The sequence below is a fragment of the Miscanthus floridulus genome, chromosome 4 (genome assembly GCF_019320115.1).
Source record: "Miscanthus floridulus cultivar M001 chromosome 4, ASM1932011v1, whole genome shotgun sequence".
Classification (NCBI taxonomy): Eukaryota; Viridiplantae; Streptophyta; class Magnoliopsida; order Poales; family Poaceae; genus Miscanthus; species Miscanthus floridulus.
In genome coordinates, this window is record NC_089583.1 from 94,622,626 (window position 1) to 94,650,177 (window position 27,552).

Genomic DNA, 27,552 nt, shown 5'->3' on the forward strand with positions numbered 1-27,552 from the left:
TGAACGCTATGAAATGGCATGCTAGAAACTAGTGTTTTCAACATATTCAGAAAAAAATATGAATTCACTGTTATGATAAATTCACCACGAAGTTGTTGTATTCAGATGACTATTATGGGCATTATATAAACCTCCATCCATATGTAGTTTCACAAACTGCACATAGCTATAAAATGTCTTGTTCTGCTATACCCTGCATATCAGTTATGGTTCTATGCATAGTTATTTACCTCATTATTATAATCCAACTTTTTCTTGATCTTGCACTACAACCTGGTGCTGAGAAAGGTCTTGTCTACTCTAAATTATACCATGTCATAGACAATCTCCATTCTATTTTAACTTCAGGAAATATTCAATCCGCAGATGTGGCAAGCACTGAAAAGTTCAGACAAAGTGAGGGATCCAAAATTGTCATGGATCTCTATCTCACGTGTGAGCTGCTTCTCCATCTCGCCGGCGCTCCTCTCCGCGCCACCAAGCATCGTCATCGTCCCGTAGCCGGTCGCATCGGCGGCGCTCCTCACCATGCCGGAAGTTCCTCCCTGCCACCGCATCAATCGGCATCAGGGCTGCAGGCGATGCCACTCCATGGCCAGGCACACTGGTGGTCACTGATTGGGGATAAACTGTGTTCCCAGTAATGTTGTAAATTGAGTTCCCACTACTGTAAATTCTACAAGTGCTAGTAACCTATGTAAATTGTGACTATTGCCATGAAATTGTAAAGATTGTCGTTGTGCAAGTGTGAGCAAGCTTCCCATTGTATTATAAATTGTTCTATAATACTATTGCCGATGCAATGCACAAAAGCTATTGCTGGGAATTGAAACTTCAGAGGCTACATATAGTTTGTGCATATGATATTATTGCTGAATATCTGCACAAGATTCAAAGGAGGCTGATGATCCATGTTCCATGATGCAGAGACTACATGATCTGTACAATTAGAAGTCAGCGATAACACCATATTTGGTGCTGCTACATCATCATGGAATGCAACTTGTATATTTTCTTGTTCCTTCAGATAAAAAAGAACCAAATAATCAAATACAACTGAACTGTTTTTCAGTGAACCCAATATGTCACACACCTTGAAACAACATTGTCACAAAAGCTGCTAGCAGACTGCTGAACATTACACTTGAAATATAGAACCATAAAATATATGAACATGATGACATTGCTTTTGGTGAGCCATATATTCCATACATGATCTATACTACTAGAATTCACCAATAACACCATGTGTCATTGATCCCTAAAAATAAAAGAACAATAGTTCAGCATCATAGCCATGTATGGTTTAAAGAAAAGGTTTGTTACTTTGAAATATTACCGTCAATAGTTCAGAAAAGGTATTAATGGCCATGTATTGTTCAAAAATCCCTTCCTCGAACAAAGATGACATTTGTACTGTTGCGCCATCATCGCCCGTCACTTGTATAGTTTCTTGCTCCTTCAGATTAAAGAGAATCAAATAGTTAAACACAATTGAAACTTTTACGGTGGATACAATTAGAGAAATCTGATATATATTTTTTTTGCCATTATGGACTCTCAGGAAGGTCTCAAATAGCCACTTGAAGGATTCAAATGTCTCGTCATACATGAGAACAGCACCAAAAACCACTGTTTCTCTAAAATGGTTGAACCCAACAAATACGTCAAAAGGCCTACTCTCCTTGTTTATACCAAAGGTAGTATCAAAACTGACAACATCACCAAAATATGCATAGTCAGTGAGTATTTTAGCATCAACTCGGAATATGTTTGCAATCTGTTCTTCCCGATCCATCTGCAGTGCATATTGAAATGATGGGTTCTCAGCAATTTTTTCCTGAAAATACATAAGCATGCTTCCTGCTTGACCATATGCCATCTCTCATTGCCGCTTGCCCCATAAATAGTTCTTGTGGTCTTGAAGAGTGTAACTGAGATTAGCTGAGCCACCAACTTGGATGCAAGCCAACTCATGAGCTGCTTTGGGTCCAATTCCTGCATCGTCAGCCATCTCAATTTCAAAACCTTGTAACTCTGAAATTTTCCTTTGGGACGCCAGCAAGTCTGAGGTTTGTGGCAGCTGAAGGGTATGATTATGTTCCAAAAATAGATCAGTCACTTTATAATTTTCTTTTTTCTTATCCATTATAAGTCCCATGCGAACTTGACAGTTGGTTCTGGTTTCAGCTCTTGGACACTTTGTTAGATGATCTCTTTTATCTGGCTTTCTATGACCCTCATTTGCACAAACATATATGCAAGAACTAACCTTCTCATCTAACTTTCTTTTGTTTGTGTACATTTTCCTCACCTCAAAGCCTTTCTGACCCCCATAGCTAATCCAAAACATCCAAGCCTCATCTATAGTGGTGAACTCCATGCCAACTTGAGGTAAAAGACTAGAAAACAAGCCCTCCCTACAAGAAAACAAATAAAGATGGCATGATATTGGACGGCAAATTGAACAACTAAAATATATACCCTAATTAGATAAATAAAAAGAAACAACCATGACATTACGCACATATTTTCTTCCATCTTAAATATGCAAAATTTAATTTGATGCAACCAAATAGGTGCTTCCTTCAACCTTCCATATCAGGTTTCCTTCAATCGATCAATTCCAGCACAATCCAATAAGGGAGGACGGAAAAACAATCAAATCAGAACAATACTAGTTTAAGTCCTAGTTATTTGGACCGGACTGACGGTCGGACCGATAACAGACCGAACCAGAGCCTACACTGGTCCGGTTCAGTTCAAAGACCGTCTGTGCAATCAGACCGCTATAAACCGGTTGAACCGGATGGTTTTTCATCAAACCGGTGAACCGGGCGGTTCCATACGAACCAGTGGGTTTTTGATTTTTTCCAAAGTTACCCCTCTGTGCACTCAGGACAACCTTATCTACTTAGGGGCATTGATGTACATCGGTAAAAATGAGTCCTTTAGGGTTGTTTGCTGGCTGAGGGAGGGAAAAATTACTCTTATCCTTGTCGCGGTCATTTTGGGTGGGAAAAAATCAAGTTCAAGAAAGTGACATTGCTATGTGACAATGAGAGTGTAATCAAGCTAACCAACAATCCGGTGCAACATACAAGAACAAAGCACATTGATGTCCGCCACCATTTCATAAGAGATCATCAACAAAAAGGGAACATTTGCATTGAGAGTGTAGGCACCGAAGATCAACTTACTGATATATTCACCAAGCCATTGGATGAGAAAATATTTTGCAAGCTAAGGAATGAGTTGAACATATTGGATTTCTCAAATATGTGTTGATGCACCCCCCACTCATATGACACGCCTATCCTTCGAGCAATCCAAGGTAAAAGTTGATTGGCATGACACACATCCTTGCTAAGGACATGTTTAGTGCATCTAGTCATATTTTCAATCTAATTAGGACTTTTAAATGGTTCCATTTTATTAGGCTTATTCATGAAAATCAAATGAATTTGATGTTTATATGGTATCACAATTGCTTCTATACTTGATTTGATCTAGTGATAGCATATAACATATTTATGGACTTGTAAACCTAGTGTTTGATCTAGAAAATAAGCTCTAAGTGTTTAACTCAATATGGTACAAGATAACCCTTATTTGGAGGTGTGAATAAGCTTATCCTTGGATCAAACCGAGTTAAATATCTTTGGCATATATTCTAGTTTGAACCAAATTTAGGAAAATGATCCTTGCCCCATTGATTGACATTGATAATCTCGACCCTACAAGTAATACTATCTATATTTAGAACCTTTGTGGTCATTGATGACAAAGGGGAAGAGAAACAAAGATAAGGGAGAGAGAAACAAAGATAGAGAGAGAAACAAAGATAGGGAGAGAAACAAAGATAGTGAAAAAGGGAAAAGAAACATAGAAAAGAAACATAGATATCTTGATATATGACATAGGGGGAGATATATGAAAAAGGAAAGGGATCAACTAAAATTTTGAGCACACAAGTAAGATCCATGCTTGTGTGATGAATGTTAGTTGTAAGATTAAATGATGAAATGAAATCACTAAATAACTTTCATTTTCAAGTAAGTCTTTACAAGTCGTATCTTTCAAAGTATGTTTCCAAGTGATATTAAGCTAACCATGGTGCTAAGGATGGTATATTGGTGCACTCCGACTAGTATCACGCTTCAAAGGTCCATCTCTTATACCTTAGCATCATTTGGTAAATATTGACTTCTATATTTCCCATCTAAGCATATGTGCAAGCTAATCCAAACTCTTAGCACACATGAAGGGGGAGCAATTGCTACCATTTGGGTTCATGAAACTTGTCCATATCCTTTTATAATTGGTAAATATGCTTGGGCAAGCAACATGGATTCAATTGAATTTTAATTCATATCTTTGTATAAGGGTTGTCAATAATTACCAAAAAAGAAAGATTGAAAGCTCTAATTTGGTTTTGGTAAATTGATGAAACCCTAAGTGCTAACCTAGTTTATCAAGTGATCATGAGATAGGTAGCACACTTCAAGTGGAGAAGCCAATGAAGATCATGACATGACAATGGTGATGGCATGGCGATGATCAAGGGCTTAAACTTGAAAAGAAGAAAGAGAAAAACAAAAAACTCAAGGCAAATGTATAATGTGTAGGAGCTATTTTGTTTTGGTGATCAAGACACTTAGAGAGTGTGATCACATTTAGGTTTGATAGCCGTACTATTAAGAGGAGTGAAACTCGTATCGGAATGTGGTTATCAAAGTGCTACTAGATGCTCTAACTCATTGCATATACATTTAGAATCTAGTGGAATGCTAACACCCTTGAAAATATTTGTAAAAATATGCTAACACATGTGCACAAGGTGATACACTTGGTGGTTGGCACATTGGAGCAAGGGTGAAGAAGTTAGAAGTGAAAACAGAGGAGATGCCAGCGTCGGTCAAGTGACCGGACACTAGATCCAAAAGCATCGGACGCTGACTGCCTACGTCCGGTCGCGCTGACTGGCAGTACAGTGGCTAGGGTTTACCACCGGACGCTAAGTTGTGTCCGGTCGAGGTGGACCGGACGTGTCCGGTCGAGGAAAACCGGTTTTTGACCCTTACTGTACTCGACCGAACGCTGAGGCTCCAGCGTCCGGTTAGTTTTGCCGGAGCGTCTAGTCAGCTTCATAGACGTTGAAATCTAATGAACAACGTTTGAAGCTGGTGACACGTGGCGTCCATCAGTGGACCGGACGCTGAGGACTGGCGTCCGGTCAAATGGACCGGAGCGTCCGGTCAGAGCGCAGTGTGCCTAGTGAAGGGGTACAACGGCTCTATTTTGTGGGGGCTTCTATTTAAGCCCCATGGCCAGCTGTGGCTCATATCTTTGGCTATTTTCATTGACATAGCAACCTTGTGAGCCTAGCCAAAGTCCTCTCACTCATCTCCATCATTGATTCATCATTATAGTGAGATTGGGAGTGAATCCAAGTGCATTGCTTGAGTGATTGCATCTAGAGGCACTTAGTGTTCGTGTTTTGCTGTGGATTTCGTTTGTTACTCTTGGTGGTTGCCGCCGTCTAGACGGCTTAGAGCAGCGAGGATCGTTGAGCGAAGGGTGGTGATTGTCTTCGGCTCCGATCGTGGTGATTGTGAGGGGTTCTTGACCTTTCCCCGGCGGAGCGCCAAAAGGTACTCTAGTGGATTGCTCGTGGCTTGTGTGATCCTCATCTTGTGTTGGTTGTGTGGCACCCTATTGAGGGTTTGGCGTGTGAAGCCAATTAGCGCGTGAACCTCTAAGTGAGTGAATCGCCACAACGAGGAGTAGCTTGCCGGCAAGCAAGTGAACCTCGGTAAAAATCATTGTGTTCATCCTTTGATTCCGAGGTGGTTAGTCTTCATTGTTATTCATCCTTATGATTGATTGGTTCACTCCTCTATACGGCGGTATAATTATCTTAATCGTTCTCTTTACATTATTGCAAACTAGTTGACAAGCTCTTTAGTGTAACTAGTTGTGAGAGCTTGCTTGCTTGGTTGGTGTGGCTCTTTAGTTAGCCTTTGAGAGCACACTAACATATGGTAGTGTCATACCTCTTGTGTGAATTGATACTATCTAAACTAGAACTGTGGTAGATGGCTTGCATTTTGAGTAGGCTAGCGCAACACTTGCTTCGCCTCATAATTGTCTAACCATTTTGTTAAGTGTTGTTGTAGAAATTTTTATTAGGCTATTCACACCCCCTCTAGCCATTAGGACCTTTCAAGTGGTATCAGAGCAGAGGTCACCGTTATTTGAGGCTTAACAACCTTCGGTATAAAAATGGCTCAAATCAACAACACCAAGAAGCCACCCCAATTTAATGGTATAAATTATCCTTATTGGAAGTCAAAGATGACCACACACATCAAGTCAATCAATAGAAAAGTATGGAAGGTGGTAGAAACCAAAATTAAGATTGGTGATCTGGAGAATCCCACCGTCGTCGAAGAAGTGCTTCTCCAAAACAATGACATTGCTCTAAGTGCTATTCATGATGCAATTGATGAGAGAACATTTAAGCAAATCAAGAATATTGAGATGGCTCATGAGGCATAAAAGAAGTTGGAAGAATCATTTGAGGACACTCAAGCCATGAAGGGTGCAAAGACATACATTCTCAAAGAGAAGTTTGTAAGCTTCAAGATGAAGAATGATGAGAGTGTGCCGAAGATGTTCCATAGGCTTCAAGTGCTTATCAATGATCTCAAAGCACTTGGAGAAGAGGTGAAGGACAAGGACTTCTCCCACAAGTTCTTGAGATGCTTGCCTTCAAGATTCGGTACATTGGTCACCATTCTAGTGAGAAGCGGTTTGGACACCATGACACCAAACCAAGTAGTGGGAGATATAATGACCGATGATACCTATATAGATGATGATGAGAAGGAAGAAAAGGAGAAGAAAGATGAGAAGAAGGATGAGAAGAAGAAGAGCGTGGCATTCAAAGCAACATCATCCAAGGGCAAAGCTAAGCAAGAAACATCAAGTGAAGAAGATGAATCATAGGATGATGATGATGATGATGAGAAGATGGCTCTATTTGTCAAGAGATTTGGCAAGTTCATGGTGAAGAATGGCTATCGTGCTAGAAGAAAGAAGTTTTCATCTAAGAACAAAGAAGAGTCAAGAAGGTGCTTCAAGTGTGGAAGCAAAGATCATCTTGTTGTTCAATGCCCATACAATAGTGACAATAATGATGACAACAAGAAGAACAAGAAGGACAAGAAGGAAAAGAAAGAGAAGAAGGATAAGATGGCCTTCAAGAAGAAGAAGGGTGGTTCCTATGTAGTCACTTGGGATAGTGATGCTTCCTCAAGTGATGATGATGATGATGATAGTGATGATCACAAGACCACTAAGAAGAAGGTTCTTGCAAGCATTATCATCAATGAGAAGCCTTCTCTCTTCGAATCATCATCATGATTCATGGCTAAGGCTACTAAGGTATAATCTTGTGATGATAAAAGTGATAAAGAACATGTTGATGATGATGAACATGAAAACAAAAATGATAGTGATAGTGATGATGATGAACCTACTAAGGACGAATTATTTAACATGCTAGAAGATGCTAGAGAACACTTTGATATCAAGAGAAGAGAATGCAAAAGCTCGCGTAAGGAACTAAAAGCCCTTAAGTAAGCCTTTGATGAGCTTAATGCATCTCATGAGAGGCTAGAGGAAGCCAATGAGAAGCTTGGCAAAGCTCACAAAAAGCTTAAAAAGGCTCATTCCTCTTTACTTGATGAGCAAAATAAAAAAAAGCATGTTGAAACTTACAATGTAGGTTTAACTTGTGATATAATTGATACATCACTATCTATGCCTATCATTGTTGCTCCTACCAACCTTTCTTGTAGCACTTCCACTTCTACCTCATCTAGTAGTGATGATCTCACTTGTGACACATCACTAGTGGTCGAGAATGAGAACCTCAAGAAGGAGGTCACTAAGCTCACTCACACCTTAGCTAAGGCTTATGGTGGTGAGGACCGCTTGCTTATGTGCTTGGGTAGCTAAAGAGCTTCTCTCTACAAAGAGGGATTGGGCTATACCCCTAAGAAAGACAAGGCGGTCTTTGCTCCTCACAAGACTAATTTTGTGAAAAACAATGGTCGGTTTTGCACTAGTTGCAAGCAAGTTGGTCATAAAGAGCATGAATGCACCAACAAAAGCAAAAAATGCTAATGTATCCTTCATAAAGCTTGATTCATGCTATATGCTCACTAAGGGTATAAATGGTGTAAAGGCTAAGTTCATTGGCAAACCATGGATGGGCTCAAAGAAGAAAGCTATTTGGGTTCCAAAGAGCTTAGTAACTAACCTCCAAGGACCTAAGCAAGTTTGGGTACCTAAAAAGAATTGATCTTCTTTTATAGGTCAATTACAAAGCTGGAGGAAGGCATTGGATTCTTGATAGTGGGTGCACTCAACACATGACCGGTGATGCAAGAATGTTCAACTCAATCAACACCAATGGCAATGATGGCTATGATAGTATCACATTTGGTGACAATGGCAAAGGCAAGGTCAAAGGGCTTGGTAAGATTGCAATATCCAATGACTTGAGCATATCCAATGTGTTGCTAGTAGAGAGCTTGAACTTCAATTTGCTATCCGTGGCTTAATTGTGTGATCTTGGATTCAAATGCATATTTGGAGTAGATGATGTAGAAATCATAAGTATAGATGGCTCTAATTTGATCTTTAAAGGCTTTAGATATAAGAATTTATACTTGGTTGATTTCAATGCTAGTGAAGCTAGATTGTCCACATGCTTGTTCACTAAGTCTAACATGGGTTGGTTATGGCATAGAAGGCTTGGTCATGTTAAAATGAAACAATTGAATAGATTGATTAAGCATGACTTAGTTAAAGGCTTGAAAGATGTTGTGTTTGAAAAGGATAAGCTTTGTAGCTCTTGTCAAGCCGGTAAACAAGTTAGAAACACCCATCCTAAGAAAAGCATGATGAGCACTAGTAAAGCATTTGAGTTATTGCACATGGATTTGTTTGGGCCAACACAATACAGTAGTATCGGTGGTAACAAATATGGATTTGTGATAGTGGATGACTACACTAAATATACATGGGTATTCTTTCTAGTGGACAAAAGTGATGTATTTACAATATTTAAATCATTTGTCAAGGGCATTCACAATGAGTTTGAAACAACCATCAAGAGAGTTAGAAGTGACAATGATAGTGAGTTCAAGAATACTAAAATTGATGAGTTATGTGATAGATTTGGAATTAGACATCAATTCTCGGTCAAATACACACCCCAATCAAATGGCCTTGTTGAGAGGAAGAATAGAACACTTAATGATATGGCAAGGTCTATGCTTAGTGAATACAATGTGAGTCAATCCTTTTGGGCCGAAGCTATCAACACCGCTTGCTATTGTAGCAACCGCCTCTATTGTCACCGATTGAAAGAGAAGACACCATATGAGCTCTTGAATGGTAGAAAGCCCAATATTGCATATTTTTGGGTCTTTGGTTGCAAATGCTATATCTTGAAAAAAGGCACTAGATTAGGCAAGTTTGATAAGAAATATGATGAAGGATTCCTACTTGGTTATTCCACTACAAGCAAAGCATATAGAGTTTGGAATTTGGATAGTGATACTCTTGAGGAAGTTCATGATGTTGAATTTGATGAAACCAAAGGTTCACATGAAGAGAATAAGAACTTAGAAGATGTTAGAGGCATTCAACTTTCAAATGCCATGAAGAACATAGATATTGGTGAATTGAGGCCTAGGCAAGTGAATGATGATGAAGATGATCAAGTGCAAGTGCTCTGTAACTCAAATGTGCAAGATGATACAAATCAAGTTAGTGCAAGTGACTCTCATGATATTGATCAAGATCAAGTGGCTCGCACATCATCTCAACCCAATGATCAAGCAAGTGCAAGCAATCAAGTTCCGTTGCTCCAACCAACAAGTATTGCAAGAGATCATCCTTTGGATACAATCATTGGTGATATTTTAAGAGGTGTGCAAACAAGATCAAGATTGGCATCATTTTGTGAACACTTCTCATTCGTGTCATCCATTGAACCAAAGAAGATAGATAAAGCTTTGAAGGATGTTGATTGGATGAATGTTATTCATGAAGAGCTTAACAACTTCACAAGAAATCAAGTATGGGAGTTGGTAGAAAGACCAAAGGGACACAATGTGATTGGAACCAAATGGATCTTTAGAAACAAGCAAGATCAAGATGGGATAGTAGTAAGGAACAAAGCAAGATTAGTAGCATAAGGCTATACACAAGTTGAAGGTCTTGACTTTGGAGAAACATATGCCCCGATTACTAGATTGGAAGCAATTAAAATCTTGCTAGCCTATGCTTGTGCTCACAACATCAAGCTCTATCAAATAGATATTAAAAGTGTATTTCTCAATGGCTACATCAATGAAGAAGTATATATTGAGCAACCTCTTGGTTTTGAAGATGATAAGAAGCCCAACCATGTATACAAGTTGAAGAAGGCTTTGTATGGTTTGAAGTAAGCACCTAGGGCATGGTATGAGAGATTGAGAGATTTCCTACTCTCTAAAGGGTTCATAATGGGCAAGGTTGACACCACTCTTTTTATCAAAAAGATTAGAAAAGATCTATTTGTCTTGCAAATCTATGTAGATGACATCATATTTGGATCAACAAATCAAGATTTTTGTGATAAATTTAAAAAGATGATGGCTAATGAGTTTGAGATGTCCATGATTGAAGAATTGAGTTACTTCCTTGGTCTTCAAATCAAGCAATTGAAGAATAGTACTTTTATAAGTCAAGGCAAGTACATCAAGGATATGATCAAGAAGTTTGGCTTGATTGATAGCAAAGTCATTAGCACACCAATGGAAACCAATGACAACTTGGATAGTGATGCAAGTAGAAACATGGTGGATCAAAAGTTGTATCGGTCTATGATTGAAAGCCTACTCTATGTGACCGCATCAAGGCCGGATGTCATGTTTAGTGTATGCATGTGTGCAAGATTTCAAGCCTCACCAAGAGAAAGTCGTTTGAAGGCTACAAAGAGGATATTAAGGTACTTAAAGCATACACCAAATGTTGGTCTGTGGTATCCCAAAGGAGCAAAGTTTGAGCTAGTTGGTTACTCTGACTCGGATTATGCAGGATGCAAGGTTGAAAGGAAGAGCACATCGGGCACATGTCAATTGTTGGAAAGATCACTTGTTTCATGGTCATCAAAGAAGCAAAATAGCGCCGAAGCCGAATACATATCCGCCGATAGTTGTTGTGTACAAATACTATGGATGAAGGCCACTTTGTGACTTTGGAATCAAGTTCAAGAAAGTGACATTGCTATGTGACAATGAGAGTGCAATCAAGCTAACCAACAATCCGGTGCAACATACAAGAACAAAGCACATTGATGTCCGCCACCATTTCATAAGAGATCATCAACAAAAAGGGAACATTTGCATTGAGAGTGTAGGTACCGAAGATCAACTTACTGATATATTCACCAAGCCATTGGATGAGAAAAGGTTTTGCAAGCTAAGAAATGAGTTGAACATATTGGATTTCTCAAATATGTGTTGATGCACCCCCCACTCATATGACATGCCTATCCTTCGAGCAATCCAAGGTAAAAGTTGATTGGCATGACACACATCCTTGCTAAGGACATGTTTAGTGCATCTAGTCATATTTTCAATCTAATTAGGACTTTCAAATGGTTCTATTTTATTAGGCTCATTCATGAAAATCAAATGAATTTGATGTTTATATGGTATCACAATTGCTTCTATGCTTGATTTGATCTAGTGATAGCATATAACATATTTATGGGCTTATAAACCTAGTGTTTGATCTAGAAAATAAGCTCTAAGTGTTTAACTCAACATGGTACAAGATAACCCTTATTTGGAGGTGTGAAGAAGCTTATCCTTGGATCAAACCGAGTTAAATATCTTTGGCATATATTCTAGTTTAAACCAAATTTAGGAAAATGATCCTCGCCCCATTGATTGACATTGATAATCTCGACCCTATGAGTAATACTATCTATATTTAGAACCTTTGTGGTCATTGATAACAAAGGGGAAGAGAAACAAAGATAGAGAGAGAAACAAAGATAGGGAGAGAGACAAAGGTAATGAAAAAGGGAAAAGAAACATAGAAAAGAAACATAGATATCTTGATATATAACATAGGGGGAGAGATATGAAAAAGAAAAGGGATCAACTAAAATTTTGAGCACACAAGTAAGATCCATGCTTGTGTGATGAATGTTAGTTGTAAGATTGAATGATGAAATGAAATCACTAAATAACTTTCATTTTCAAGTAAGTCTTTACAAGTCGTATCTTTCAAAGTATGTTTCCAAGTGATATTAAGCTAACCATGGTGCTAAGGATGGTATATTGGTGCACTTCGATTAGTATCACGCTTCAAAGGTCCATCTCTTATACCTTAGCATCATTTGGTAGACATTGACTCCTATATTTCCCATCTAAGCATATGTGCAAGCTAATTCAAACTCTTAGCACACATGAAGGGGGAGCAATTGCTACCATTTGGGTTCATGAAACTTGTCCATATCCTTTTACAATTGATAAATATGCTTGGGCAAGCAACATGGATTCAATTGAATTTTAATTCATATCTTTGTATAAGGGTTGTCATCAATTACCAAAAAGGGGAGATTGAAAGCTCTAATTTAGTTTTGGTGAATTGATGAAACCCTAAGTGCTAACCTAGTTTATCAAGTGATCATGAGATAGGTAGCACACTTCAAGTGGAGAAGCCAATGAAGATCATGACATGACAATGGTGATGGCATGGCGATGATCAAGGGCTTAAACTTGAAAAGAAGAAAGAGAAAAACAAAAAGCTCAAGGCAAAGGTATAATGTGTAAGAGCTATTTTGTTTTGGTGATCAAGACACTTAGAGAGTGTGATCACATTTAGATTTGATAGCCGTACTATTAAGAGGAGTGAAACTTGTATCGGAATGCGGTTATCAAAGTGCCACTAGATGCTCTAACTCATTGCATATGCATTTAGAATCTAGTGGAATGCTAACACCCTTGAAAATATTTGTAAAAATATGCTAACACATGTGCACAAGGTGATACACTTGGTGGTTGGCACATTGGAGCAAGGGTGAAGAAGTTAAAAGTGAAAACAGAGGAGATGCCAGCGTCGGTCAAGTGACCGGACGCTGGATCCAAAAGCATCGGACGCTGACTGCCTGCGTCCGGTCGCGCTGACTGGCAGTACAGTGGCTAGGGTTTACCACCGGACGCTAAGTTGTGTCCGATCAAGGTGGACCGGACGTGTCCGGTCAAGGAAAACCGGTTTTTGACCCTTACTGTACTCGACCGAACGTTGAGGCTCCAGCGTCCGGTTAGTTTTGCCGGAGCGTCCAGTCAGTTTCATAGCTGTTGAAATCTGACGAACAGCGGTTGAAGCTGGTGACACGTGGCGTCCATCAGTGGACCGGACGCTGAGGACTGGCGTCCGGTCAAATGGACCGGAGCGTCCAGTCAGAGCGCAGTGTGCCTAGTGAAGGGGTACAACGGCTCTATTTCGTGAGGGCTTCTATTTAAGCCCCATGACCGGCTGTGGCTCATATCTTTGGCCATTTTCATTGACATAGCAACCTTATGAGCCTAGCCAAAATCCTCTCACTCATCTCCATCATTGATTCATCATCATAGTGAGATTGGAAGTGAATCCAAGTGCATTGCTTGAGTGATTGCATCTAGAGGCACTTAGTGTTCGTGTTTCGCTGTGGATTTCGCTTGTTACTCTTGGTGGTTGCCGCCACCTAGACGGCTTGGAGCAGTGAGGATCGTTGAGCGGAGGGTGATGATTGTCTTCGGGTCCGATCGTGGTGATTGTGAGGGGTTCTTGACCTTTCCCCGGCGGAGCGCCAAAAGGTACTCTAGTGGATTGCTCGTGGCTTGTGTGATCCTCATCTTGTGTTGGTTGTGTGGCGCCCTATTGAGGGTTTGGCGTGTGAAGCCAATTAGCGCGTGAACCTCCAAGTGAGTGAATCGCCACAACGAGGAGTAGCTTGCCGGCAAGCAAGTGAACCTCAGTAAAAATCATTGTGTTCATCCTTTGATTCCGAGGTGGTTGATCTTCATTGTTATTCATCCTTATGATTGATTGGTTCACTCCTCTATACGGTGGTATAACTATCTTGATCGCTCTCTTTACATTATTGCAAACTAGTTGACAAGCTCTTTAGTGTAACTAGTTGTGAGAGCTTGCTTGCTTGGTTGGTGTGGCTCTTTAGTTAGCCTTTGAGAGCACACTAACATAGGGTAGTGTCATACCTCTTGTGTGAATCGATACTATCTAAACTAGAACTGTGGTAGGTGGCTTACATTTTGAGTAGGCTAGCACAACACTTGCTTCGCCTCATAATTATCTAACCATTTTGTTAAGTGTTATTGTAGAAATTTTTATTAGGCTATTCACCCCCCTCTAGCCATTAAGACCTTTCAGCCGTGATTCTATATTTTCTGTATTTCTATGATGTATGAAGTATGGACTATATATGAAGACGAAAGTTATGTTATTGTCATCAAGCACTTGATGTTTTGAATTATGAACATGTCATTCTATATATACATATGTATGAACCTTATAGTTGTGCAATTAAATTTATGTTGTTTGTCATCCGTCAATTATTAATTATAGCATATATAATTATATAGATATATATATATAATTATATATATATATATATATATATATATATATATATATATATATATACACCGGTTCAAACTATTTGTGACCGGTTCGATTTGTCCGGTCCAAAACAATTGAACCGGCGGTTCAATCGGTTCGAAACGGTTGGACCGGTGAACCAGTGAACCAACGGCCTCGTCGGTTCGATCTCCGGTCCGGTCCCAATAACTATGGTTTAAGTACACAGCAATAGATGACATGAGTGTAAAGATTTTGGCACTAGTTCAGTCTATCGATGGAGAGCACCAGCGAACAGCGGTCGCCGCTGCATGACCTACACTGCTCACGCCAAAAACATGAGTCGGGCGCCAAAGTATTGAAGCTTCGCGCCAGAAAAATTACCGCAGCCACATCTCTTACGTGCGTCGTGCTGAATTGGGTCGGCCCAGCAAGCCGAGTGGGACAGCAGATATTTCTCGCTACACCGTTCGATAGGGATTGAGTGGCCAGATGCACGTCGACTGCAGAGACAAGTCATTTTGGTCGACTTTAGAGGATCTGATTCCGAGTCACTGACTCACGACGGCTCGTCGATACTCGCCCACTTTCCTCGTTCCCTCGTCGTCGCGTTCCCTCGTCGTCGCGTGAATGTGATGGAGTCAATGTATTTGAATGTAGGGATTAGTCTATTTTTGACTATTCAACTTTCGCTTGAGAGTCTGAGTTCGACTATTAAACTCGAAACCTAGCTAGAAATCTTTGGTCATTGAACTATTAAAACCATCAAACTGTATGATTTTAATAGTCGGGTGGCTAAAGATTTCTGTTTTTCTTCAACAGTCAAAATCAGACTCTAGCGATAGATTGATGGCAAAAAATAGATTTCTCCCCTTTTCACATCAAGGTGAAAGTGTTTTTTTTCAAAATCATGTTTGAAGCCCTCTTGAAATGAGTTATAAACTAGAAACGCGGGCGCAGCTTTGCCACGTCTTCCTTTTTTATTAGGCCAGTGACAATAAGAATATAGGTGCCAAATATACCCTCGCCCAAATAAAAGCGAAAGTGCTACAGTAGCCCAAATATGCAACTTTGGGGAACTAAACACGCTCTGAGAGGGTCTCTGGATTGCGGGTTGATTTTCAAAAAATAGAAGGGGTTTTTAGAATAATGACCGCAGCTCGCCCGATCTGGGCCGTCCGCGCGCCCGATCGAACGGCCTCGAAAAGCAGGCAGGATTCATATGTAAAAGATTAGTAGAAGGAAGATGGTTTGATACAAAAGACTTCATCCACTCCAATGCTCCAAATCAGGATGGGACATAATCCTGCAATTGAATGGATGAAGTCCTAAAATTTTACTTAATTGGTTTCCATAGTCGCAGGTCGTTGTCGTAGCCTGCTCCGTCGCCATGAATTGGACAACCATATCGTTGAAGCAATAAAAAAGAAGCTCACCTACCTCTTGGAATTGGCAAAAAACATCATTCGGTCTTGAGGTTTTTTACCACTGTATTTTAGAAGATATGGTATGTCATGTAAATGAGACAAGTTCGATTATATGGCCATGGTTCTGAAATTTCATGCAATTGCAAAATATAATAAAACAGGCATACTTTATGGAAATATCAGGATTGAGACTAACTGTAGAGATTGAAATAGGACTTTTAGGATAGCCCATGGGCAGTGTGATCTGCAGTAAATGAATCCATCCTGGTTCATCCCTGGCAGATAGATAAGCCATAATTTCAGACAACATAATAGAATTAAAGAGATGCCCAAATACATTTAGCAAGATTTGAAAAACTCATAAGAAACTCAGATCACCGAAAACATTATTTTCAGGCATTTCCAATTCTGAAATAATCCTAAGCATCAGCAAGTGTTTAACGTGGTAGGAAACACAATAGAGAAGCTAGAAAAAAAAAAGAAACTCCCATACGATATACAACTATTATTGTTGTTGTTCCTTTTGATTTTCAATGACAGCAGCAAAGCTAATGATATGTGCATTTTGCATCTCTCTCTCTATACGTAGGAAGATTCCTGGATAAAGATTCCAAGTAAGCTACCAATATCCTGCTCACAATATTTTAACAAATCAAATAAGGAGCAGTTTGAAACCTCTACATCAAACAATAGTATGAACAATGTTTGATAATAAAAATATAGTTGGAGAAAATATATGTTTTTAGTATGAAAATTGAAAAGTATGTTTGATTGAACAGAATGCTTTGCTGCAATCAAAACAAGTTGACCCTTTCTATCTATGATAAAGTATACATCATCATATATTGATTGCAGTGTGGGTACAAGTGTTTGATGTACTAAGACTAATAAGGCAAAATAAAATGTACATAATTTTTTTATTATGTGTAACTTGAGAATCTTTCATAGTCTGAAATAAACATGAGAAGTTTAATTGAATTTGAGTTGTATGTATTTGATGGCATAAATGCTCACTTGTTCCTCACTGTAGGTCGTCTTGTCTCATATATGACATGCACAGATTAGCATGAAAACTGCTAATTCAATTTTCAGTTGGAAATATTTGTTGGCATCAATACTCATCTGTTTCTTGCTGCAGATCAGCTTGTCTCGACCCTTTCTCAACATATAGAGCAGTCAGTGGCTACATGGTTGTTCAAAATGATTGATATCTGTACCTGAGATTAAAGATCCATCAAAATTGCAATGTTAATTAGTTACAAACTGATAACAACATGATGCAAAGTATGACAGTACAGAATATCTCAGGATAGTCTTGTGGAGGTTAGCTTCGGACCTGGAATAAATTAAAACAACACAGGACCTGCCTGGTTCCTCTAATGTAGAAAAAAGTAACTTTTTGAAATCTCAGCCAATCACCAATGTAGAATCAGTTCCTGCAATCTGTGCACAAATTAGTCAGATAGTGTCAAAGTCAATACCTATATTCTACATTTCTAGCTAGGCATTTCAACGAACAAATCGTATGCAGTGGGCTGTGAGCTAGTGGCCATAGAGCGACAACAGGATCTTCGCATGGAGCTCTTACAATGAAGTCATAGCCGATGAGGAACAGATTGTAGGATTCCGGGAAGTCTACGGCCACCAGCCCCCGGACCCGCGCCTCCCACTGCCATCATGCGCCCACCCGGCCGCCACCGGCCTGTGCAGGCACAACACGTGCATCGCTCGCTGCACAGATGCGCCACCACCGCCTGCCTGACTTCGCCTCTGCACCCCGCGCCACCACATCCGCCAGGGGCTACCGTGCTTAGGGATCTGGCCGCGCCGCCTCTAGGGCCGCCTTGCCCGTGCATCTAGCCGCGCTGACACTGGGGCCACGCGAGTGGCCGCCCACCGTGCCGCGAGGTGGCCATGGAGGAAGGGTCCACCGCCGATCTGGATCTAGGGCGAGGTGGGGGAGGTGAGGGGAGAGAGGGTGGAGGGTCGTCGGTGGGTCGGGGATGCAGAGGCGAGGAAGTACCGCCGCCACTATCGCCGTGCACATCCCCATCCGGCCTGCTCACCGGGACGGAGGGAGCGCTGATGAGGGGAGGGGCGCCGCCGCCTGGGGGAAGGAGGTGGGTGCCGCCGTCGGTGGAGGGAAGGGGGCGCAAGAGGGCCGCCGCCGCGTGCGGGTGAGGGACGAGGGTCACCGGGGCCCGCTCTTGCCGGCGCGCCGCCCCCGTGGGACGTCGTCGCCCTGCGTCCGCCGCCGCCTCGGGAGAGAGAGAGAGAGAGAGAGAGAGAGGGGGGGGGGGGGGGGGGGGGGGGGGGGGGGGGGAAGGGCGAGGTGTTTTTTTTTTTTTTGCAAAATATACTGAGGCCTTGTTTAGATCACCTCCAAGTTCCAAGTTTTTTCACTCTCTCTCCATCACATCAATTTTTAGCCGCTTGCATGGAACATTAAATGTAGGTAAAAAAATAACTAATTGCACAGTTTAGTTGGAAATCACGAGATGAATCTTTTGAGCTTAGTTGGTCCACGATTGGACAATATTTACCAAATAAGACGAAAGTGCTACTATTCATCGGGTTGCAATTTTTTGCAATCTAAACATGGCCTGAGCGCGTGTTTAGTTCATCCCAAAATCCCAAAAAGTGCTACAGTATCTATCACATCGAATGTTTGCGGCCCATACATAAAGCATTAAATGTAGATGAAAAAAAAACTAATTGCACAGTTTGGTGGGAAATTGCGAGACGAACGTTTTCAGCCTAATTAGTCCATGTTTGAACACTAATTGTCAAATAAAAACGAAAGTGCTACAGTAACCTAAATATGTAACTTTGGAGAACTAAACACGCTCTGAGAGGGTCTCTGGATTGCGGGTTGATTTTCAAAAAATAGAAGGGGTTTTTAGAAAAATGACCGCGACATGGCCATGCTACCTGGCCAGCTTTTGGAGACATGATTCATATGTAAAAGATGTCTTTTGAGTCATATAGAAGTGTTTGAATCTAGTTTCTCAATGGGGTTAAAACACGCAGAATATTCCCCGTTTAATCATAATCGAAGTTTTTTGAGTTAGGGCCTGTTTAGTTGCCAAAATTTTTTGCGTAGTACCTATCACATCGAATCTTGCGGCACATACATGGAGTACTAAATATAGACGAAAAAAAACTAATTGCACAGTTGGGTGAGAAATCGCGAGACGAAAGTTTTAAACCTAATTAGTCTATAATTAGACAATAATTATCAAATACAAACGAAAGTGCTACAGTAGCTAAAATCCAAAAAAAAAAATGGGTCTAAACGGGGCCTTAGTTTGGTCATATATTAGCATGATGCGCCTCTTACAAAGAGAAAGGAAGGGAATGAGCTTACAACAACGACGACAACAATAAACGCTGGCATTTTCATAGCATCTGATCTACCTTAGCAAAGAATCAGGTAGATTAGATATACATTCGATGCACAAAAATTCAGAATAGCAATACATCATACAGTTAGGTGCAAAGGGTTGGCTTCTCATGTCGGTTCATTTTGACAGTACCGCAATGCAAAATCCATCACATGTACACCTGCATTACAAGTGATACGAAATATATCGGGCATTAGTGAAAACCAATGCTGGGATGAGTTCAGATCCGACAAGAGATCTCCTCTACCATGTATTCATCATTTACCATTATGCCATTGTTGTCGTCTCATCCAACCATCAACCATCATAATCGTCATTGTCACAATGCTTAGTTTAGGAGTGAGCACTAACCCAGCTGAACGTTCTTTGATCAGCTCGTGGGTTCAGTGTGAAGCTCAACCCAAACATCTCCTTGATGGCCTGCCCCTTCTCCAGATGTTCTACCAATTTTGTGACAAGAGCGGCACTTTCCCTCACATGTTCCATGTCAGTCTGTGTCCAGATGCGACGCGATAGCTGCAGCCTTCGCTGTTTGGAATTCAGATCGATCCCCCATTTGCTGTAAAGGCTCTCTCTTTCCGGAAGATTGAGTCTCCTCAGCATTTGCTTGTAGAGCATGTCTCTTTCATGCCGAAGATTTCTCAAGCTGGCAATAACAAGGATGCACTCAATTCGTTTTCACAGAAAGAGCTGAAAATTTGTCGATTTGAGTAACTTATTAAGGAATACATATGAACTGTGACAAAACTTACCTTGATGTAACAGTAGCATTAGGCTCACACCCGGCACTGAAAGAACTTTTAATGAAGGACAATCTCCTGTGCTCCACTTCCAAGTAAATATTGTCTGCTTTGTCCCCCTTGAAGAGGAGGAAGAAATATGTTCTGTGTACTATAGAGACATTGCATTCATGCCATAAATCAATGATTTCCTTCTGTTTTTTCTCAAAGTTAATAGTCCACCGTGAAGGAGAGTCAACAGTGGTCACCGATATATCTCTGTCAACATCTTTGGCATGTTTCATGTCTGAAATTTCTTCAGTAACGTCATCCTGTTTAAAAAATATATGCAGACATCAAAATCAGCTTGATGAGCTGAAAATGTTGGGATATTAGGAAAATCATTTGCGTTTAATCGTTTATCTACATGTAAATATCATTTATTGCTTGTGTAATGAAAAATTTGAGGTCTTAAACTAACTAGGTGTCACAAGCAGAACTGATGGAGAGACCACTTCTATAAGGAAGCTACTTGTACCTGATTGCCCTCTAGTTGGGATGTACAACACTCTTCTGACTCCTCTTTCACTTTCGTGATGCAGCTGATGTTACTGATGGCGCCTTCATCTTCATTGCAAGTATTCTTGTCTATAACTGTGTCAGATGCAACTCTTCCAGAGACCACAGGGCAGTCTAATGTAAGATCATTTTGGCAATGACCATTTTCAGGATACAGACTCCTCCTAACCTTCTCTGGCCTTCTGTGAGCATATTTGAAAATGTCACCTGGTGGTGTCATTCTCATATCCACTGAACCATCAAACCAACTATTTGGAATGACCATGAAGCTAGCTCTGCAACTTCTGCTTCTAGTTAGTACACTGTCCCTGGAGCTTATCACACACCTCTTCAGTGCCAAAGATTCATCAGTATCTGTTTTTTCAGTATCAGAAGATGGCTCAGAATCACATGTGTACAGTTTGATGGCACTGTCTGATGTGTCTGTTATGTTTTCACCATGCTTTTCTTCATCGATGTTTGTGCCAGCATGAGATCGATCAGCAAGAAAGAATAATTGACTCCCCCTAAGCTCATTCGTTTGGATGCACTGGACTTCCTTGCAATGCTCCTCGGAGACCTCCGGAGAAGCCTCCCGATTTGGTTGATATATCTGTATGCTATCAGAAATGTGGTTTCTTGGTTGATGCAAGCTAGACATTGGCTGTTCATCCACTGTTTGTTGATACGGTTCTGTTGTTGTTTTGGGAAGCTCTGGGTCATGATGATGACCGTTAGAGACATGTGACGCATCAAACGCTTTTGAGCCCAGATCATCTTGTTCTTCATAAAGAGCATCATGAGTATCAGAAGAAGAAAGTGCGTCTTCAGACACATTACGTGGAAGGGACTCTGAAGACCTATTCCGTTGATCCTGTCAGAAGGAGGCCAATTAGTATGTCATTAAGAAGATCACTGCATGGTTTTATAACAGAGTATAGTAACAAGAGAATAGATACCCATTGCCTTGTTGCATGGTCATTGAAATTGCCATCACTTGCAACTCTGCGAAAATTATCAAGTTGAGATTGAACGGTGTCTTTCTGCTCCATCAATTCCTTCAAGTGCTCTTCCAGCTGAAAGTCCATAACAAATTTTTTTTTTCATTCGCAGAACAGCATACGTTGTTGAAAATGAACAAAGAATATAGCAACACAATGTCATGAATTCAGACACAAAAAGCGAAGGACTTGTTAAGAGTAAAAACACCTGTTTGATGAGCTCATCTTTTTCTCTCAAAGCCTCAGCATGATTGCTACAAGAGGCTGATCCAGGAAACTTCAGCTCATTCTCTAGCCTTGCAATTTCTCTCTGAAGATGTTTCACTAACACCTTATCTGACATCACCACGTTGACCTTTGCGTCAGTAGCTACATTTTTAGCACAGTTTGCAAACAAAAGCGTGTTCCTGGATTGCTCGATATGGCAGTGCGCTGGGCTCATTGTGCAAATAATAGCAGTTCTCGCATTGCCGCCTAAAGATGACTGCAATATACGAGTGAGCTTTGAATCTCTGTAAGGGATATGCCCATTTCTTCCCTTGCTGCATCAGGAATGAGTTGTCCAGATTCAGGTGTTCAACAGTTACAATGTTGAAGGGCATTTGGTGCAAGACAAATTGCAAAACTAGCACTAATATGATTGGAATTGTAGTTTTCTCTGCTAAAGACAGATGACTAGAGCACCTTAACGGACCTGAGTTGGCGAATGACCTTTCCCAATGTAAGCAGGCTTCTGTTAATGTGGCTGCCTTCCTTCAGCCTCATACCAGCTGATTGTGTCTGAGAGGCGCGCTCGCTTCCTGCTAAGTCAACAAAATTCTGCCCAGATGGAAAACAATGAAAACCTCAGAGGGCAATACATGGAACAATGTGCTATACTTTAAGATGTGATAAGAAAATTCAGCATAATAGAGATCCATACAACACAAGCCAGAAGGGTGCTCGAGTTGCCTCGTCCCATGAACTGCTTTGCCGAGCTCTCGATCGTCTGCAACTTACACATGTTTTTTTAGAACAAAAAGTAATTCCTGCTAAAACATTTGCACATCATTCAGTTCTGCATAAGGGCCAACCAGTCTGAGTATCTGATGAGATCTGGAGCTTGTTTCATTCATAGCAGTTTCCCCGATCTGTCTTTGAGCTGTCCCAGAAACCGAAAGGATTAGTGCACTAGAAGTAACCCAACGGGATGCTTCTATTAATCTTGTTTCTTTGAACGGAAAGAAAAGAAACTTTGGTTAACACCTTCACACACTGCAAGGAGCTCCAGGAGATGGCCTTTGTCCCTGAGAGTTTCCTCGGTGAGTTTCTCTACTACAGTTCCTTTCTGATTGAGTCAAGAATGGCACACATATGGATAAATATGAGTTGTAGAGGCACGTAAGAAATTTGCATTGTTTCAATTTCAGGTAACCGTCAAGAACAGTTCACCTCCGGATCATCAAGGAGCCTTAGCTGTGTTGCGTCAGGGCTTAAGAGATCCCTCACGGCTTCATTGTATATCTCCATCGCTGAAAATTTCAGGACGTACTCCCTCTCAGGATGCTGCAGGAGACCAGGACAGAACGTTGGAGTTGAATGGGAAATCACAGCAAAACAGAAAAGTGCTGCATGATTCAGACATCTGATGAACCGATAGTTCTACAGCCATCACTCAACCTTGTCAATGTAGTCGTAGATGTCTGACATGCTGCGCTCCGTGATGCCGACCATCGTGTACGTCTTCCCGCTGCTCGTCTGACCGTACGCAAATATGCTTGCTGCCATGAAGAGATTCAGAGAAAAAAATTTGTGTAAGAATAATTGCATTTCAATGTCGTGAAATATATAATTGGTATTGCTTCTGCAAAGCGTAGGTACAGTTGATGCCGCTGAGCACCGATAGGGCCACCTGCTTGGCCCCTTCCTCGTACACCTGGCGCGTGCTGCACTCCGGGTTGAACACCCTGTCTGAAGCGGAGGACAAAGGAAAGCAATGTGAATTGTGATTGAACGCGAGCGACGCAGCAGAGCGAGAAAGGGTGCATGCATGCATTTCTCACCGTAGGTGTAGGAGGCGGGGAACATGGCGCGCTCGGGGATGTTGCCGCGGAACATGAGCGAGGTCGGGCCGGTGCACTCCCAGTCGGAGCCGTCGCCGCGCTCCGCCTCCCGCGCGTTCACCGGCCGCAGCCGCACCGACACCAGGATGCGCTCCTCGCCAGCCATTGCTCCGGCCCGCGTGTGCTTTGCTTGCTACTGATCCAACACGAAAAGAAACAAGAAACCAACCCATCACCCGACGCTCACATGCATCACAAAACAACGCACGCACAACCAAAACAGCGCCGTGTTCGTGCGCATCGGGTGCAAAATGCAGCAGCAAAAGCGCCTGGTGGCGCGGGTAGAGGCCCGCCGTCGAGCAGTGACCCGTGAAAGAGTGCGGTAGGCGCCAGGTCGGTTTTGGCCCCGCGGCCGGCCTCGCCGCGCGGAGGCTGCGGTGGGTGCTGGGCCGAAAGGGGTGCGCCACCGCCCGCAGTCAGCGCGCGCGGTCGCTTGTGCGTCGCGTCGCTATCCTTGAAAACGACGCGCGCGCGCGCACGCTCGCATGGGAGACGGAAATGCCCCGTGCGTCGCAAGTAAAACCAAACGAACAGAGAATGTAAAATGCAGCGTCCATTTGCTCTCGATGTTGGTCGAAGGCAGGAGGAGAGGTCGTTCGTTACCTCCGGCAAGACGGCGGCGGTGGTTCGTTGTTTGACAGAAGCTAGAGGGCAATGTGCCGGAGAGGCGCTTCCTCCTCCTCTCCTTCGCGCGAGGGAAGAGAAGAGGAGGAGGAGGAGGAGAGGGAATGGAAGGGGCGGAGCGGGGCAGGAGATGGTGGCTGGTGGTTCCTGCCTCCCTTCAATTGGCTGGAAAACAGAAAGGTAAAAAAAAAATCGAGACGGAGGCAGGGTGTTTTCTTTTTTTTCACTTTTCTACTATCCTAGGCCGGCGCCATCATCGCAGCCTACGATGGTCACAGAGGACCCTCGTGTCCGCCGTGTGCGGCGCGGCGGTGGCGGTGGCTGAACGCACGGTGATGTCCCCCCTCGCGGACGGTGAAGGAGCAAGCGGCGCCAGGACATGCAGAACTACAGAAGCATGCACTCGCTAAATATAACCGTGTGACCGTGCGGTGGCCTTGTCGAAATTAGAAAAATAAAAGCGGGATGGCTAAAAATGTAGTACAACGCTTGGTCAAGCTCAAGCGGTTTGGTTGCCCGTCCAGCCTCGCGTGGCCGGCCGTCGCGTCTAGGGAGGGAATGGCTTTTCCAGAAATGAGCTGCTGCCGGCTGCCGCTCCCCACAGGTCACAGGTCGTCACTCGTCAGGGTACCAGGCGTACGGCGTGTGCTGTGGGCACGGCCGGGCGGCCGGCCGGTACCTCGATCGCGGTTCACGTCCATGGCCGACGGCTTTTATTGCCGCCGATCACTCGATCAGCTTCGGCACGTACAAGGAGCAGGATGGTACTACTTTTGTGAAGCAGGCAGCAGTTAAAGCCATGCCGGGCCGGCGGCCAACGTTCGTCTTTGCTCTTCTGGTCCTATCATCAGCGTCGCGTCTCGTCGCGTCGTCGGTCAGTCTCCCCGGTCCCCAGTCGCAAGATCCGGTCGGCGATTTCGTCGCCAGCCTTTTTCTCTGAATCTGTGTGACTGCGAATACAACGGTCCACACTTGAATGCTCCTTGGTCACCTATCATTTGCGCTCGCTCGATATCTGCATGGCTGGAATGGATGCCATTTGAATTCCGGTCACAACCGCTTTCGTGGTTGTTGAAACGGTTCGTTCCGGGCGTAGTCGGACCACCCGGTGGAGCATCGGCGTCGCTCCGTCGTCCTCCTGGGGGCGGAGGAACCGAACCAGGGCAAGGCCATCGAGCTTCACCACAAGTGCCGTGCTCTCTGTGCTCATGTGGTTCACGGGGCATGGCGTCAAGCCGTCAAACTGGCAAGCAAAACACCTCAGCCTCGATTCGCACCATTGGTGGAAGTGGAACCCGCATGAAGTACATGCATCGTACCTGCGTATATACGTACTGCATTATAGTAAAACTAGGAAAATACCCCGCAGCAACAAAAGGAAATTAGACTATTTATATTTATAGTTATATGAATAAAACTATCTTAAATTAATTTTGATGAATGGTTTGATACACTGATGTGGACATCTAAATATATGTCAGTGGATGAAGAGATAACTATCATAATTATATGTGCTAGTTGGCTATAATTGCAAGTTCTTGTGAATTGTTGATGTGAATAACTTGCATATTGAGAAAAACTTTTAGTGAAATTTAGCTTTATAAGAGTATAGAATGTGCGGCGTGCACCGCATGCAACTAACGCGCTCTGTGACGCTGATACACGTGTACACTTACGGCAACATGGTAATCTTCAATGACGGAAGATCCTGGGATGGAGATGACGGTGCTATTCCGTTGATTCATAGTACGTCCTTTCTTTCGGACAGGCCGCCCGCCCATGTACTCCGCAGTGACTATTACGGGCTCGCTCGTTTAGGGCTATTCCTGACAGGAATCAATCCCGGTGAGAATTAGCCATATAAATTACTGAAACACTCCTGACAGGATTAGTTCCAGAGGGTGATTCCAAGGAACCGAACGTGCTCTACGGGTTTGTTCATAAAACCCATTTTCTCCCACCAATCTGCAGCGGAGCTTCAGCCTAAATGCATGGGAGCCTAAAAACGTGCAATCAAAGAGATTAGATGTATACTACCTCCATTCTCTTTTATAAGACGTGCACATATATTAAGATTTAAACTTTAAAATCTTTGACCAATAATTTGACTAATATTTTTTAATTATTATAACACAAATCTGATATGGTTAGATTTGTAATTGAATCTACTATCCAAAATCATAAGCTTATAATAAATAATATAAAATAAAATAAATAGATGGTCAAAGTGTAATTTCGAAGATCGTGTCATATTATGTTGTCACCATTTGTTGGATGTCTCTGATATTCAATGGAATAAATACCCATATATACAATTGTTTTCTTCACATCAGAACTTAGAGATTGGTGCTAACATGAAATCATAATTTAAAGATTATTGATTACCATGTCAGGGTTGGAGCCCATTGTGCCATCTCTAATCATACTGCGTTCACAAGATTTGAGCCGACGACAGCCCAGAGCCCATGCATTCGGTGGCCCAGGTGGCCCAGCTTGGGGCGAGCGTCCAGGGCACGTTGCGCCAAGCAGCCGGATTGGGGGAGACCGAGCGCTAGCTCGGACGGTTTGTTCGCCGGTAATTCCAGTTACCTCGCGCGAATGTGGCGTGAATATTGTTGCATCTTTCCGCCGTGTTATGTTAGACCTAATATAGTGCGTTAGGAGGCGTGCGCGCGCGCATACGTGTGATATGGTGTACTTTCTTCGTACTTAAAAAATAAAGTCGTTTTAGACAGCGACATGGTCTTTAAAGCATACATTTGACTATTTATTTTTATAAAAATATTTATCAAATAATGATATATGTAAATTTTTATGAAAATATTTTTCAAGACAAATATATACATATGGTTTTCACGTTTCAAAACTCAACCATTTAAAAGTTATTCATGATTTATATTCTCAATGCTTGACCTAAACCTTGTCCATAACGATTTCCGTTCTGTTCCGTACTTTTTGAGTCAACGAACAATATTTTTCTCTTATAACAAATCGATCAACAA

The 27,552-nt window shown here is 42.1% G+C and overlaps 2 protein-coding genes across 8 annotated transcripts; both read right to left on the bottom strand.

Annotated features, from left to right (window-relative positions):
- Window positions 1-1,048: 1,048 nt before the first annotated feature.
- Window positions 1,049-18,424, bottom strand: LOC136552175 (uncharacterized). 7 transcript variants are annotated; one of them, XM_066543708.1, is made up of 7 exons: window positions 17,731-18,424; window positions 17,479-17,585; window positions 17,157-17,359; window positions 16,339-16,417; window positions 2,315-2,420; window positions 1,340-1,459; window positions 1,049-1,261 (listed from the first exon to the last, which is right to left on the bottom strand). In XM_066543708.1, the coding sequence occupies exons 4-7, from the start codon at window positions 16,413-16,415 to the stop codon at window positions 1,226-1,228; spliced, it is 339 nt and encodes a 112-aa protein (XP_066399805.1). In that variant the 5' UTR covers window positions 16,416-16,417; window positions 17,157-17,359; window positions 17,479-17,585; window positions 17,731-18,424; the 3' UTR covers window positions 1,049-1,225. The 7 variants fall into 7 exon arrangements, 2 of the variants coding, with proteins under 2 accessions (XP_066399805.1, XP_066399806.1); XM_066543709.1 differs by having other exon boundaries at window positions 16,310-16,417; XR_010782764.1 differs by lacking the exon at window positions 2,315-2,420 and having other exon boundaries at window positions 1,070-1,261.
- A 1,020-nt stretch (window positions 18,425-19,444) lies between these two features.
- LOC136550051 (kinesin-like protein KIN-7J) lies at window positions 19,445-27,023 on the bottom strand. The gene is made up of 14 exons (XM_066541488.1): window positions 26,936-27,023; window positions 23,867-24,059; window positions 23,685-23,774; window positions 23,484-23,584; window positions 23,256-23,369; window positions 23,070-23,151; window positions 22,898-22,965; window positions 22,747-22,812; window positions 22,519-22,643; window positions 22,033-22,366; window positions 21,783-21,899; window positions 20,804-21,697; window positions 20,299-20,597; window positions 19,445-20,192 (listed from the first exon to the last, which is right to left on the bottom strand). Exons 1-14 carry the CDS (start codon window positions 26,972-26,974, stop codon window positions 19,880-19,882), a joined length of 2,835 nt encoding a protein of 944 aa, XP_066397585.1. The 5' UTR covers window positions 26,975-27,023; the 3' UTR covers window positions 19,445-19,879.
- Window positions 27,024-27,552: the final 529 nt, after the last annotated feature.

Coding starts and splice junctions, on each gene's coding strand:
- LOC136552175 (XM_066543708.1), bottom strand. CDS start 16,415: ATGAACCAGGATGGATTCATTTACTGCAGATCACACTGCCCATGGGCT. Junction 2,421..16,338: donor GTCCTATTTCAATCTCTACA/GTTAGTCTCAAT, acceptor GTTTTCTTGTAG/GGAGGGCTTGTTTTCTAGTC. Junction 1,460..2,314: donor GGGGTCAGAAAGGCTTTGAG/GTGAGGAAAATG, acceptor TTTAATCTGAAG/GAGCAAGAAACTATACAAGT.
- LOC136550051 (XM_066541488.1), bottom strand. CDS start 26,974: ATGATTAGAGATGGCACAATGGGCTCCAACCCTGACATG. Junction 23,775..23,866: donor CCCCGCCTCCTACACCTACG/GTGAGAAATGCA, acceptor CCTCCGCTTCAG/ACAGGGTGTTCAACCCGGAG. Junction 20,193..20,298: donor AATGCTACTGTTACATCAAG/GTAAGTTTTGTC, acceptor TGTTATTGCCAG/CTTGAGAAATCTTCGGCATG.